This window comes from Cucumis sativus, chromosome 6 (genome assembly GCF_000004075.3).
Source record: "Cucumis sativus cultivar 9930 chromosome 6, Cucumber_9930_V3, whole genome shotgun sequence".
Taxonomy (NCBI): domain Eukaryota; kingdom Viridiplantae; phylum Streptophyta; class Magnoliopsida; order Cucurbitales; family Cucurbitaceae; genus Cucumis; species Cucumis sativus.
The window spans coordinates 28,210,510-28,226,368 of NC_026660.2; the positions used below are offsets into that span (position 1 = coordinate 28,210,510).

General features: G+C 37.2%; 3 protein-coding genes across 4 annotated transcripts; all 3 read right to left on the bottom strand.

Annotated features, from left to right (window-relative positions):
- Positions 1-985: 985 nt before the first annotated feature.
- LOC101212444 (trafficking protein particle complex subunit 11) lies at positions 986-9,002 on the bottom strand. 2 transcript variants are annotated; one of them, XM_004134772.3, is made up of 9 exons: positions 8,518-9,002; positions 8,376-8,437; positions 8,133-8,247; positions 7,928-8,051; positions 7,404-7,484; positions 6,051-6,392; positions 4,775-4,941; positions 3,853-4,691; positions 986-3,246 (listed from the first exon to the last, which is right to left on the bottom strand). In XM_004134772.3, the coding sequence occupies exons 1-9, from the start codon at positions 8,868-8,870 to the stop codon at positions 1,748-1,750; spliced, it is 3,582 nt and encodes a 1,193-aa protein (XP_004134820.1). In that variant the 5' UTR covers positions 8,871-9,002; the 3' UTR covers positions 986-1,747. The 2 variants fall into 2 exon arrangements, with proteins under 2 accessions (XP_004134820.1, XP_011658089.1); XM_011659787.2 differs by having other exon boundaries at positions 8,133-8,260; positions 8,518-8,597.
- Positions 9,003-9,647: 645 nt separating this feature from the next.
- Positions 9,648-12,726, bottom strand: LOC101215416 (thioredoxin reductase NTRB). The gene is made up of 3 exons (XM_011659788.2): positions 12,543-12,726; positions 11,056-12,406; positions 9,648-9,968 (listed from the first exon to the last, which is right to left on the bottom strand). Exons 2-3 carry the CDS (start codon positions 12,182-12,184, stop codon positions 9,901-9,903), a joined length of 1,197 nt encoding a protein of 398 aa, XP_011658090.1. The 5' UTR covers positions 12,185-12,406; positions 12,543-12,726; the 3' UTR covers positions 9,648-9,900.
- A 153-nt stretch (positions 12,727-12,879) lies between these two features.
- LOC101212199 lies at positions 12,880-14,156 on the bottom strand. The gene is made up of 2 exons (XM_011659789.2): positions 14,132-14,156; positions 12,880-13,584 (listed from the first exon to the last, which is right to left on the bottom strand). The coding sequence occupies exon 2, from the start codon at positions 13,551-13,553 to the stop codon at positions 13,110-13,112; it is 444 nt and encodes a 147-aa protein (XP_011658091.1). The 5' UTR covers positions 13,554-13,584; positions 14,132-14,156; the 3' UTR covers positions 12,880-13,109.
- Between the last annotated feature and the right edge of the window lie 1,703 nt (positions 14,157-15,859).

Here is a 15,859-nt window from a genome sequence, read left to right on the forward strand (position 1 = left end):
ATAGTAGAAAAGATATCGTTGGTTGAAAGACTATCGATTCACCGCTTATATCGATTTAAGAAGGAAATGAATTTAAGAAGAAAGGGAATCACATGTGTGGGAGATGGAAATGGAGGGTGAGGAGTGGCAAAAAGAGATGTCGTCATTGTCTGAAAAGAAGACAGCGAGAGTCAGTGGTGGGTGGTGTGGAGAAAGGAGTGCCTTTGGTGACCATCATACGCTGACGGACCAATCAGATAGGAGAACTAGAAAAATATTAGAAGTTAATTTTTTTTTTAAAAAAAAGGGGTATCCACGTGTCCATCTTTTGCTGGACGACACGTGTTGGTTGTTGCGCTCACCATTCCTGCCAACCCTATCCAGCTGTCACCCTTGTTCACGCTATAACCGTTTCTTTATCTCCTCTTTTTCATGACACATCGGCCTCCAAATCATTTTTCTTTTCAAGATTTTTTTAAACTATAAATACGTTGAATTACACGTCACTGTCTAATAACTGCTTTAATCTTTTTAGTTTTCTATCTAATAAAAATACTTTTAATTTTAACTAAACCCAAGTTGCTAACTATCATTAACATATGCATCAATTTGACTTCTATTTGTATTTACTGCATACAAACTTATACCAATGTTAAAATTCAAACATCAAACTTATATAATTGCAACGGTAGTCTTAGTCTTGATCTAAAATCTTATATATTAGATGTATTATGAGAAAGAAAGAAAGAAAGAAAGAAAGAAAAAAAGATGGACATTAATTGTGAAGGACTGGGTCACGTGGGGTGTTATCTGGTATGTCGCTGCTACACGCTACAATGCACAAACAAAAACAACCTTCAGATCACAATATCACATGCTATAGAGATTGGCTTAATGCTCCTAAATCAAATTCCTTGATGGAACTTGTCCCCTTCCCCAACCCCACAATCCCCCAACTTCATTTCTTCATTCACCATTTTCCTCTTCCCTTAACAAATCATAATCATCAATCAATTCTCTCCACTACTAATAATAACAATATTAACTGTTTTTGTCTTCTACTTTCACAGTTCAAACTACTTCCTGCTACTGCTAATAAATCTAATCATAATTCTACTGTAATACACTAACAAAAAAAAAAAAAAAAAAAGAAGAAATGAGATACTCGTCAAAATCCATACAATAAATCTATATAATCGTCGTTTTCTTATAAACATAGATAGTTTAAGTACCAAAAGAGGCAAGAGTCTAATGCATAGTAGTACACTAGTAGTTGTGATTGGTTGTTTCTGGGACGCTTTATCATCTTCTTCAATACAAAATCAATACATCCAAAGAGACATTGGCTTCTTTTTATACTGTGATTCGGTTTCAGATGGCGTTTGGTGTTGCTTACAGGTATGGCTGTTAATGAACTTATCGGCTTTGACAGTTTGAGCCCACCATGAGTAAAGGCTGAAGAGGGATGGTGATGATGATGATATGAAATGGACTTCCATTTTGTTTTTTGTTTTGGAAGGGAAATACTTCCTCATGACAATGCCTCTTTTTAAGGTATTACAAAGTCTCTTGTACTCAACTGCTGGCCTCCTCGACAAAATCCGAGTCCCTTTCGTCCTTCTTCATCTAGTTAGTCAGATAATATGATTATCAGGACTTGAAATGCTAAAAAAAGTATCCCCCACATAAGTCCAGCTAATCAGTCAGAAATATCAGAAGTTGGAATAATACTAAAAACATCCCCGCATCAGTCCATAAGTCACTTCCTTCAAGAAAGGCTGGTGGATACTGGACCACAAGTCTCTGGTCCTGCGTCTCCATTCTTAGCCAACTCACAAGGGGGTTTTGATGGAAACACAAACACAGTAGATTCAGCCATTGATGGCTGAAAGCTAGCAGAATATCTTGCTGAGGTTAAAGTAAATCTGGGCAACTGTAGCATACCTGAAGCCAAAGGAACCAGCTTGTAGCTAAGGATGTGCTCGGATTTAGGAAGTATTGAAATTGTATCATCATGAGAACCAGATATCACAAAACTCTGTACATCTGCTAAAGAAAACTTGATTTCTTGTAATAACTTGGATTGATTTTTAATCTTTATAAAGTATGTGAATGGTTCTCCAAGGATGGCATAAGGAGGACTCTCCATGCACACGATTAAAGGTGAAAACTCTATATCTACATCAGGAAGCCTCTGCGTGGTCAAGACTGAAGCAATATTAGAATCATGTTGGTCTTTAGTCCTCGAGTATCTTTTCCACCTAAGTAACACATTTCCTAACCTAATCTTTGATGAATTTATCTCAGAAGTGACAGTGAAAACCTTCTTAAATTCTTCCCCAGGCACAAGAAGAGCCCGGTCTACAAGGTTGCTGCTAGCAGTTTGTATGGAACATGACTTTTCTTCAATCTCGTCATTATCTGCTTCAATTGACATGGATACTAGTTGCAGTGGGACCTCGGTGCAATTCCGGGCACTGATCACAAGTACGCAAGGTTCGTTTAGAGGCAGAGATAGTGACTGGTCAGATGGAGGGTTTGCTTTAGTCCTTGAAAGCAACAACGGGTCCCACCGGAAAGGCAGCAAAAAGTGATGACCAATTGTGACGGCAGGCTTTCCGTCAATCTGCAAGCTCCTGTGGACATTGATTTTTTGAGCATTTGGTTCATTGCTAAGTGGAGAATAACCCAGGGATACATAAAGCATAATGGGCTTAGGTCGATGCCACTTAATTTGCAGTTTGCAGGACCAAGACTCTCCACTTTTTAGAAATGGAACAGAAATCAATCCAAAGGACTGTTTAATCTTCATTTCTTCATCGGAGATCAAATGTGATTCTGCACCATCTTCAACACAAGAAATGCCAAGAAGCTCAACATGATGGCTATCAGCAATGTGTTCTGTTTCCCTTGGGCTAAATAAACCACCTCCTCGCACATCAACCAGGTTGATCTTCAACTCACCAGCGTGGATATCAGGACCCTTGGAGACTACTGTTACAGGTACAATGAAAGTCTCTCCAACTAATGCAGGGGTAGAAGCACTTAAAGTAAGATCTACTTCTGGGTCAAGTTCTTCAACCTGGATTGACCTCAGGCCAGAAAAGGCTAGAGCAGGATCCTTGGTTGGGAGTGTCTCCACATGATCTTCAAACTTCCAGAGAGGTAAATCATCCATTGAAACAGGGCTTTCAGCTCTGCAACAAATTGTAAAGTTTGGTCGTATCTTTGCAATAACAGAGGTGCATTCAAGTTTCCCACTTTGATCTGAAGGGAAAAAAAAACATTAGCGTAATCCTCTAAATTATAGCCACATTATCATCAATATGCATACATGCATAAATATACATGTTATTCTCTCTCTCTCACTCCCTCCCACGCACACATGTATCAAAAATAGCAATCTACTAACAAAAACATAACCTCTTGGATCACGACATGCAGAGGAAAAAAAACTGAAATAGTTCATATATTCAGAATGTAGTAAGATGAGACAATGATAACAATATCACATATCCAATCATGCCAGGATAAAAAAAAATTGATTCTAACATAAATATATGTCCAAGGTTTCATCTCCTTCCGAATATCCAGTATTTTGGAACAATTATGAACCTTAATAATAATAAAAATAAATAAATAAATAAAATCGTACACACTTTGCAGAGCCGTTAGGAACATGATAATTGATATAAAATCAAAATCCCCCTAGGCTTCATGGGCATACCAGAATCTCACCTCTTTTTTTTGGGTATATCTTAACCTCTTTGATTTGATGTCTGTTTACCATTAAAAAGAAAATGAAAAAGAAAGAGATAGAAAACTAACATACAATAAAAAATTCAAGAACTCGTGAGAAAGAATCTAAGTTACCAGATTTTATTTGATATGTCATCCGTAGCCATTTATTTGAGGAAAGTGCAAGAGAAGGAGCTTGCTCAACTCTGTTATCATGTTGATCACCCTCCATCATAGCAGAAGGAAGTCTTTCAGCATTCATTATGATAAAGTTACACTCTGGTTGATTAAATTGAACTTCTAATTGATCAAGTTCAATGGTAAGGGGCAAGTGAGATAGAAGTGACACGGTAATCAAAGTAGTCATCCCGGGCTTGATTACTTGTTCATGAAAAGCAACTGAAGCAAGAAGTACTAATCTAAGAGGGCTCACTAGATCAATTTCAAGATGTACAGGATTGTCTCCTGTTACTTTGAGCTCTTTGCCATGTTCAACTGAGGTCAATACTGATTTTTCATGAACGAGATTAAATACTTCGTTGTGGATTTTTTCCCTCTGTTCTAGAGTTGCGGGGCCCACTGGGCAGCAATCTTGGGATCTGAGAGAGAGCATATGAAAATCAGATGATATGGGCAGTGCAGCCATTTCAAGAGAGTACTCCAAATAATCTTTCACAGTACCATGTTTCCTAGACAACTCTCGCAGGTAACCAAGGACTTCCCATAACAAAGTGGCCCATCCCTCTCTCCTATATAAACTCGCAACACTGTCAAAATGTTTTTTTGCATCTTCTAAATCATCCATTGCATAATGCTCTTTAGCTATCTGGAATGCACAAAAGGAGCTCGTTCTCTGGGCTTTGGCATGACTATATGACTCGTAAGCTTTTTTGAGAAGAGTAATCATCTTTAATGGATCTTGATGTTTTTTCTCTTCGGCAATGGTATTGTTCAAAAACTCTTCATCGGTAACACTGCATGTACAAGACAAGTTAAGGTTTGGGTATAACGATTATATATAAATGATCAATTGAGAACTTACTTCTTCAGTACTTACGTTTGCATAACCATTACATCAACTTGTTCACGTAACCTAGAATACTGCCCCACATATACTGATGGCACCAAAGACTCAGTAGTTTTTTCCAATTCATCCGCATTAATATACATTGACAACATAAACTCAAAAGATGATCTCTTCTGCTTCAGATAATTAGCAGCTAACTGTTTCAAGAGTAAATTTCTGAATCAAATACATTACCTTCCTGACTTGATTAAAGTTCACACAAAAATTTATAGCTTGCTTAAATTGCATGTTATAGGAAACAAGAAAAGATTAGATATGTGTTGAACAATGCAATTCTAAATAAGTCGGCTAGAAATGTAGTATTTTCAAGGCATCAAAAGAACAATACCTTGAACACCCTAAGCTATCAAGAACACCGATGGGTATCCTATTGATTAAAAGAACATTGAATCTAATCTATCGAGACAAGCAAAGCTCTAACAGCATAATTAAGTAAAAAAGCCATCACTTGTACAGACCGACAACAATTGGAAAGAAACCAGGAATAATTTCATACGTTAGTCCGTTCACATTAACTAATTTACAGATGACATATTTGGACAGAGTTACGGAGAGGCAAGAGGTGGGGAGTCTAATGCATTAGAATGTTTTTCTTCTTTTGTGTGTGTGTGTACAAAGGGAACCCTAAACACCCCCCCCCCCCCCCCCCCCCCCCACACACACACACACACACACACACACAAAAAAAAACCTCTTTATGAGATGTGTCAAAATGGAAGACTCGGTATCAGCAAATCTAATAAAACCCCTAGATAAATCATATTGTGTTCTAACCCTATATCCTATGAGTTAAGATCATTTGTTTCTTCTTTTTTGAACTATGGTGCTTTCCTAATGTAATTCCAATAATCACAGGACTGAACTGTTTGATGTTTCATCTCTAGTTTAAACTTTGAAGCTGACAGATATGGTCTCACTAATATATATTCAGGCAAAGATTAGATAAAGAAAACAAAATGGAGAACTACAGGTAGCCAATTTTCTAGAGTCTCCAAGAAACAGCCTACAGATACATATCCTGAATGTCTCTAAAAAAAATATTCTCATTTCAGATTGGTTCTTAAAGATTCAGATACATATTATTTTAAAAGTATTTCTCAGAATATAAAAGAAATTATTGAACAAAATTATGAGGACTAGAAGGCAAGAAAACTAGAAAAGAGGTTACAATCATTCCATTAAGATAACAACTTAATGCATAAAGGTTACTGGAAGTAGAATATAGAAATATGAAGGAGGATCATACCTGATAGTAATAAGCAGGATAGAACTCCCATTCAGTTAAAGGCTTGTTTCCAGTGCCTAAACCCAGTGATGGGATGGTAAGACTGGTTGCTGAGCTTGTCTCTAGCAACTCTGCAAATACCGAAAACTGTCTACTCATCCATTCCCAGTGAAGAAACTCAGTATCTGGCTCTCCAACTAGCCTACTGTACAAGGTAATATGTTGGCGGAACCATGTCACTGCTTCAGTGACCTTGCCACTGTGCAATAACAAGGTTGATATCTTAAAGTGTAACTGCTCTGCAATTGTTTTAATCTCGAGCAACCGCTGAATTGATGAGGCCCTTGATGGTATCCCTGAAATCTGCACACAGAATAAGAAATGTTTAATGGTGGAAACAGACAATGAAGTTACCTGCTCTTGTGCAGTACACGGACAACTATGTATACGGCAACAAGAGTAATTCAAAGAAGTTCAGATGCATTCGATTAAATATTATCTGTGTTGTAATTTTGATGGGAGCCTATTAAATGTTGCCATTATGGACTGATATGTGATATATCTATAGCAATAACCTAGGCATAATCTAGTCAAAATTAGTATCTTAACCTCCCATGAACTTTCCAAGCATAAATGTTGTCAATTCAGTAACTGTCTTTGTGGTATTAGCCAAGGTACCATATAAGTAGTCAAATTATGGAAATTTTTATCCTAATGATAAATCAAGCTTACACTGAGCAAACAAAATATTATACAAGGGAATACAAAAAAAAACACCCCTAAGAGAGGAGTTCATAAACTAACTATGACACCAACTCCAATCCAAAAAGATAAGACCTAACTAATAATTTTTTTATAAAAAAATAATAACTAGAGAGACCAACGCCCACAAAAATGTATAAAATTTAACAGTATACCAACTGTTGTTTGTATATCATTCAACCCTCTAAAAATTCTATTATTCATCCCAAGCTAGATACCCTGTTAAAGTAAATAAATAAACATTGATGTCTCCAAAAGACTTTGCCCTTATCTCGAAAAGAGGGATTCAAAATAACTTCCTCTATCATGGAACAATGAACTTTATAATGAGCCAACCAGACCCCAAAAGAAGCCCAACTGCAGTCCTAAATGCTCAACAAACTGACAGATGCCATCTAAGATGTTAACTTCCCCAAAAGAAAGTTTCCAATATTGCTAAATGTAGTTGGAGTTCTACTGTATCTAAAAGAAAGCAAGAATAAGGAAATACTTGATTTAGTGTACCACTTCTGGGATTTAAGAAAATAAAGCCTAACTAATGACAAAAAAAAAAGCACGTGACAATAACGACTCAAAATAAAAGGGAAATTCATGGTGCAAATGATAATATACCTCCCACAGCTTGTTGTAGGCATCCTCGTAAAACCGTAAAGCTTCAATCCAGTCACTAAGAAACTCTGCATAAACGGCAGCCTAGCACAAGATGGCATAAAGAAAAATCAAGTCCAATCGAACAACTCAAAAAACATTATATACAATCATAGAATTTCTGTATACAGTTCAATAGGGAAAAGAACTGAGATGCTGTTACCAACTTCTGGGGAAAATTTGCCAAACTTGCACCATCCTGGTGTCAAAGTAATTGTACTAAACAGAGTCTTCTCTTTGATCACATTTTTTCAAACGCAAAAAACTTGAGAAAGGCTGAAATGGTAAATCTTTGAAGAAACACTATTTTAGTCAGTCAAATCTCACTCTCAACTAAAAATCCGTCTAATGGATATAAATTGTTGAAGACACTCGGTGAATCATCTAAAAGGTTCTATATGCTTCGATTGGCTAAAGCAGGCACCAAGAGCTAAGAAGGGAGCCTGCTTGAAGAAATTTAGCTTGCTTACTGAGAGAGGAGAACTTACTTTAAAGCAATACCGAATATTCAACTCAGTGGAATTGTAAGTCCTCTTTTCAATTCGAGTTTTCACCTTTCTTCCTTCATCTTTATAATATGTATTTGCTAGTTCTGAGAAGAAGCTTCGCAACCTGCGCAAGGGTGTTACAGATAATAATAATAATAATAACAAAATTGCTACTTTTCAAGGAAAGAGAAGGTAAATGAAATGCCTGTGAAGCGACTGCATTAGTTCCGAGGCATCGTTAGGATTAACAAAGACAACATATTTTGAGTCCACTTCAGCACGTTTGCGTAAAGCAATCATCCGATCCTCATTGATATCATCTGCAGTAAAAACCTTAAATGTATATATAATTACAAAAAGAAAGAAGTAACAAACTCACCCATCATGGGTTTCTCCCAAAATTAACAAAGGAGAATAAAAAAGAAACAGCCGTGGAGAATGTGTATACCTTTGGAATCGGAATGAACAATAATAACAACTAATTTGATGTTCCTAGAACGAGTCACAGCTCTACAAATAAAATGCAACTGATTTCAGATAAAGCAGCTATATCAATTAACAGAGAACAGTGAGGAGTGATTAGGCAGTACTTGAGGTGATCAAGATCGGAGCAGAGTTGAAGCCACTGAGCAGGATCGCCGGAAACATGATGAGAGGGAAAAAGAGCAGCAACAACAGCAGGAACCTTGGTGCGATGCTTAAGAAGCCAATCCCTCTTGAAGATACCGGGAGGGGGAGAGGAAGGAGGAGGTTCAGAGGAGTCATTGGGGGAAGGAGGAGGGAGCAGAAAGGAGATCTTGGAGAGGTCGGGGAAGGCGAGGGTGTGGATCGGAGGCTGGTCGGAGAGGAGGTGAGTGGATATGGTGGGGTGAAGGTCGGGACATCCGACGAGGGAAATCAGCCTCACGGGCGGAGTTTGAAGCTCTTCAGGATAATCCTGCATTCTTCTTCGTCTTCTTCAATGGAGTTCTTTTGGGAGTTTGAGAGAAATGGCGGATCTAGTAGTGTCGCGCCATTTCGGTGGAATTGACGAACTCGCGAGTGAACCCCCAAATTGGACACCGTCAGACGTTAATTCGCTGCCGTCGTCCCGATTTTTAATTATAATAAATAATACATAATAAATTAGCATTATTTTTATTTTAAAAAATTGTTTTAAATGAGATAAAAGGAATTCTTAACTATATTTTATATTTTTTTTTTAAATTTCGCTATGAAAATAATTCTTATTTTCCTCTTTACCATTTTGAAACTAGGTCTTATATTCAATTGTTGAGTATACACATTAGTTTACTTTGGATCAAGAATTTATGGGTAGTTTGATTTAAGAATTTACGGGTGGTTTGAATTTTTCCACTCCTATAACTAATAATTTTACGACTGACGTCTTATCTAAAATATGTTTGAAATAGCCTTGAATGAAGTTTTAAAACATGCAAATATAATTTTGAACAAATTTTTTTACTATTTTGTAAAGAAATTGATAGAAAGAAAAATAATCATTTTTGGACCATTTTGTTTATATAATATACCTATTTCGTAGCACAAGAATTAAGGGATGAAGATCAATGCTCTAGTCTTCCATAGATGAGACCATGTCAATTAATAGTAAGCTATACGTAATGAACAAGATTCGAACTTTGTTCCTTGAAATTTAATTTGTCAGAGACAAAATTTAGTAATAATAAAACATTATTTAATATTATAATCTAACACCTGGTAATCCCTTAATAATCCCTTAATATGTCTGTCCTTAATTGACATGATCTTCACTTCTAGATATTCAAGGTTCGATGTTCTTATCTCAACAATAATAGTAAAAGAAAAATAATCTATAAATCATACACGTTCCTCTTTTCTTTTCTGATAAACATATGATATAAATAGTTCTACCTGCTAAACAAAACTTGTTGGGGGTTTAGTGTTTGAATTAATGAGGATCCATTGTAGATCTCCAACTACATAATCAAAATTTATAATTTACTCTTTTCAGTAGCAATCTCTTGTAGGTAATGTTCTGCATCCAAAGCAGCCATGCAACCTGCATCATTTCAACATCTTGAATCAGCTCAAAACAATAACCATATCCAATGCAATACAAAACAATTACTTTCTACGAGAAACTGACGAGTGACTATGAACAAAAAAGAGAATTCCTTAACATCAGGACGACAAACCAAGAAACTAATTGATAGAAATAGTGTTTAAAAGCAGCTATATTTTAAAAAACCAAAGCTTCTTTTGTTATCCATTACTTCTATGTTCTTGAAGACCAAGTCAAACTTTGAAATCTAGAAAAAAATAGTATTTAAAACCAAGCTTTTTACTTTTAAAATTTGACTAAGAATTCAAGTATACTTCCACTAAGAATAAAATCAATAAACATGAATTTAGAAGAAACAAACAAAAAACTAAGAACAAAATCACTGCAAAACGAGACTCGAATTCATGAGATTCTATACAATTTGAGAGTAAGTACTTGCCCTAGTAAGAATAATAAACCAAACCAATGGCATCGAACACAAAAGGCACAACCCTAATAAATAGAGTTAAAGAACACAGTGAACCAGTTCATCCGGGATGATTTGTTACACAAAACTAAACTGCTTTCAACTAGAGCCATCCCAATCAACCCTATTCTCTATAGTGCCAAATATATGTAAAAATCTGACATCTGCTCTGTGAAAATAATATTTCTAGGTTAAATGTCGAGTTCTCTCTGAAATAGAGGAGAGGAGAAAGCTCATTCAAACCATCACAACGATCTTTTCTCTTAACATTTGTGAGTGCCTTGGTCAGCTGGTACGTGTCTCACTTGTTCTTACGTAGCAACTACCTAAACCCTGATATATTTTGTTGCCTACCTCAGGCTCATTTTCTCTATAGCCCTTTCTTACTTCCATGAACCTTGTTAATCACTAAGCCAAACCCACAACGACCCATCACATCAACTACATGGTTAATATAGAAATTAGGGATTGAGCAAAGAGATTTTCTCTACATGTTCTCCTATCGAAAAACCTTCTTATCAGCACCAAACTTGAATTGAGAAGTTAAGAACATTCAAATGCAAGACGAAGAAGAACAACAAGCAAGTCATAGGAGAAAGGAAGAGTGAAACCACTAACCAGTTCCAGCGGCAGTAATGGCTTGTCTATATCTCTTGTCTTGTACATCTCCGGCTGCAAAAACTCCCCGAACACTAGTCCGAGTCGACCCCGGGTTTGTCACTATGTAACCATCAGAATCGAGTTGAAGCTGCCCATCCAAAAACTTGGTCGCTGGTTCATGCCCAATTGCAAAAAATAGCCCAGAAACCTTCAAATCGGATACCTTCCCACTAACAACGTTTTTCACTTTCAGACCTCCTAAAACTCCCTTGTCTCCGTCTCCATAGGCCTCAACCACCACAGAGTTCCAAACCACCTCGATCTTTGGGTTGCTCAGGGCCCGCTGCTGCATGATTTTTGATGCCCTAAAAGCATCTCGCCGATGGATGATGTGCACTTTGGAGCCATATTTGGTGAGGAAAATCGCTTCCTCCATGGCTGAATCACCACCACCGATCACTGCCAACGGCTTATCCCTGAAAATGGGGGCAGCGCCGTCGCAAACTGCACAAGCGGATATGCCACGATTCCAAAACCCTCCTGGTGCATCGCCAGAGCCAGCAAATGATAAACGCTTCGCAACAGCACCTGTGGCCACAATTACAGAGTCTGCGAGTACAGTTTTTGAATCAGTGAAAATCTTGAAAGGATTAGTGGAGAAATCGACTTTGCTAACAGTTTCGGTGAAAATCTGAGTTCCGAAACGGAGAGATTGGTTGCGGCACCGGTCCATCAGATCCATTCCAAGGACACCGTTTGAGAAGCCGGGGAAATTCTCAACTTCGGTAGTGGTGGTAAGCTGTCCACCCGGCGCAATGTCGTTGGCCATCCATCCTTCGAAGAGGATTGGCCCCAGCTCAGCCCGGGCAGCATATATGGCGGCGGTGTGGGCGGCTGGGCCACTTCCAATGATACAGAGCTTGGTCCTCAAGTTTTGAAGACCAAGATCGTCCATGGCCGCGATTTTGGAACCGGAACTCGCAGAACTAGAAGAAAGAAATGCCGCCGCAACTGTGGTAGACGCTACGCCAATTAAATTTCGACCTCTTACGAGAAAACCAAAGAGCTTCTTTCCATTATAATAAGAGTTACCAAATTTCATCATGTTATGCTTCTCTTTTCCACTCTTTTCAACCTTATCTATCATAAGAATGGTGGCCTAGAATATGGTAAATCATCAATCCTCGACATGGTCGTGCGATTGTGCTTCTCGCTTTAGATGCTATACAAAATAACCAAATTACAACGCACAGTAAACCTAGAAAATAAGATCGCTCGTTCAAATATAATTCCCAATCAAAGAAACGAACAAACCAATCAAACAGTTCCTGCCACTCCGTTAAATCCTACCAAAACTGAAGAATAAACCCTGCCGGGGAAAAAAACGAACAATAACTTAGATAGTCATAAATAAATTCGACCCCACCTCTAAGAAATAGCGATTAGCCCGTTCAGGAGAGAGAGACCCACAAAGGAAATTAGCAAGTGAGATTGAAAGGGGGGACCTTAGATCTTTGCAAGGAAGAAACAGTGGGGAGTAGCAAACTTGTCGTTAGGGATGAAATTGGGCAACAATTGCAGTCGCTCTTGCCGCCGGAAAATGGGAATAGACGACCGTCGACGATAAACTGGAACTAACTTCTCGACGGCTGCGTAGAAATTCGAGACAGAGAATGAGATAGCGAAAATTGCACGTTTCGAAAGAATATGTACTTCGGTTCATAAAGAAAAAGAAATTCTGAAAAACAAAGATTGAAACTATTTAAAAATATAATTCAAAAAAACTTAAATAAGCTAAAAACAATCCATTAAATGTATGTAATTTGATAAAACTATCACAAATCTAATAAAAATTAACACATTTAATCATAAAACTTAGAATTACATAAACAGCATTTTCAAGAAGTAAATTAAAGAAGCTTCCTTTCTTGTCTTGTTAACCCCCGACCTATACAATGGCTCAAAAGGTTAAACATTTTTTCTTATATTGATAGCAGCTCCTAGCAAAACTGTACATATTTTTCCAGTTCTACTTATCATCACAAAAGGCAGAAAATTAGCAACATAGGTAACTAATGCTGTGGTAAATTTGAATGGGCAAGCTGCAATTCTGAACGATCGATTAGTCCTTCTAAAACAAGAAGTTCATCCAAGAGACCAAGCTTTTCTTCTTCTAGGGTCTTTACTTCATCTTCAACTCCTTTCAGTTCTGCTCCCAAACTAAAGCTCTCTTCCTCTAGGAGTAAGTATTTTCTTCTTAAGGCACGGTACTCATTCCCAGATGCAGATGAATCTGGCAACGAATCCGAATTCGATCTTTCGGGCTGCTGAAACACTACGGATGGTTCATTTTTCAAACTTCTTTTGGAAGCCTTCTGTGCTGTTTGTGCTGGAAAAGACCCCTTAATTCGATCACTGGGATCTTTCACTTGTACATGAGATGCTGTGGAAGCTTTTTGATGCAAAGCTTTCTGTTTTGGTGGTCTAGAGTATGGTAAATCGTCAATCCGAGACATGGCGGTGCAGTCCTGCTTCTCACTGCAGCGGCTGTGGAAAAGATTAAAAGTACAAAAGAATAGATAATTAGTCGTTATTTATTTTAGGGTTTGAGAGTCGCACAGAAGTATGAGGCAATGAAGTTTGTCACGGTGCAAGAACATTCATTATCAACACCAAACATCATAGCAAACCATGTATCTTCTCTTAAAAATTATTTCAAACCATTAACTTTTATTAAGGAAAATATATTTGCATCGCAACTATTTTAAATTGAATATGTCCAACAACCAAAAATACCTACAGTCAATAGAGAAACACATTGAAGAAACGTTCTGAATGTTAACATCACTATAAATCAACTTCATCACTTTCATATAAAAGACAGTTTACAATTACTTAAAGCTTAAAGATTTTAGAAGTTGTGTCAAAGTCACTGCCACTTGGTCCAGTCAACTTTCTTTTTAACCATATGTCCAGCTAATAAATAAGAAAATATTCCACTTATTCAAAGGGATAGGAAAAATATAGGAATACTTAAACTTTCAAAATAAGGCAACCAGAGCATATCTTTGTGGTTAAGGTATATATAATATACCCTGATAAAAAAGTTTGGAGTTTCGAGACTTCCACCTCACGTGTTGAACTCCAAAAAAATCAGAACCACTACAAGGAAATTAAAAATGTTAACCATCAAGGATGGTTAAGTAACAATGCCTACAACTACAATAAACAAGAGACAGAAAAAGGAAAACAGAAACCATAATTAGGATAACAAAAATGGAGAGTGGGTGGGACCAAGAAGGTGAAACTTCTTAGAACCGAAAGACTGTTGTATAACCTTTGGAACATATCCTATCAAAGTAAGGTTGTACTAAAAGTGTGAAACTTCCGTATTGATCTTTGCCTTTTTACTTTGGTTTCTTTTTTGTGTCATATCTTACTCCCTTTATGGTCATACAATCAGTGACTCTGTACTTTCACTCTTGTGCTACTTATATCTCTCATTCAAAAGACAATTCTGGTACGCAATAAATCCCACGGAACTCACCTACCGTACAAGTCTTTCCTTCTGATCCATCTTACCGCTTTCTCTTCTTCTAGCAACAAAATCCTCAACAAGCATTATCTTCTCTTTTACTCATTCTTGGATTGTGAAGAAAGAAAAATCAACTAAGATGGAAGTGTGACAGAATCCTATCTCACGAATGGTATGCCTAGATGGGAGGCAAGGGGCAGTAGTTTGTCAACTTTTCATGGTATATAAACAATCATAAATGCAAGTCTCAGGCATTTGATTTCTAAAATGTTCCTAACGTTGTTATCTATCCAAAAAAAATGAGAAGTTGTGCTACCATCCGTAAGATGGTATATAAACAATCTTGTGCTACTTCTTCTAGCAACAAAGTCCTCACGTGTGGATTCAACACACAAACAAACAAAAAAAGAAAGCATCCAACACAAAATCCATTAATAAATCCCACACGACAAAGATACAAACTACATCAGAATGCAGTCCTGAATCCACAAGCCCACAATTCGAGTTCGGCATAAGCTATACAAAGAGAATTAGAAACATTACAAAAGATCAAGTCCACTTTTCACACCGATCTTTTGCAAGAACTCAAGACTTCCAATAGAGAAGGGAGGGAATTAAAACACTGATATCATACCAATTACCAATTAATGGAAGTACAGAACAAAAGAGAGAAAGACATAAAAAACTCAGCAGGGTTAATCTCAATTAAAACACAGATGAAAAATATAGTCATCAAAACAATCAATAAAGAACATCCGATAACAGAATCTTATTAAAACGATCCCCAAAACAAAATTATAAGTAATTGCTCGGTTAACTTAGATTCTAATTCAAAAGAGCTCATAGTAATAACACACACACACACACATATATATGGCAACTCGTTCCCCCAAAATTTGATCATTTTTTAAAACACTTGAGCTGCGAAATACCAGGCGATGATAAAGAAAACGTAATGATTAGAAGACCAAAAACTAAAAACCAGAAAACCGTAGAAATCTAAACCGACGATGCCCTAAGCATAGGAAGTACATTAGACGTTTAACCCTGAACCCCACGCCAGGCATAGGGGTCGGATTGAAGCGGGGAAACCCACAAAGTGAATCAAAATACATCAAGGCATTAAACCTATAAAATAAATGCGCTGCTTCTAATATAATTCGAAATCGAAAGAAATACGAACAAACCAATCAAACAGCTCATGCCACTACGTTAAATCCTACCCAAATTTAAGAGTAAACCCGCGGGGGAAAAAACGAACAATAAAGAAATTCGATCCCACCTCTA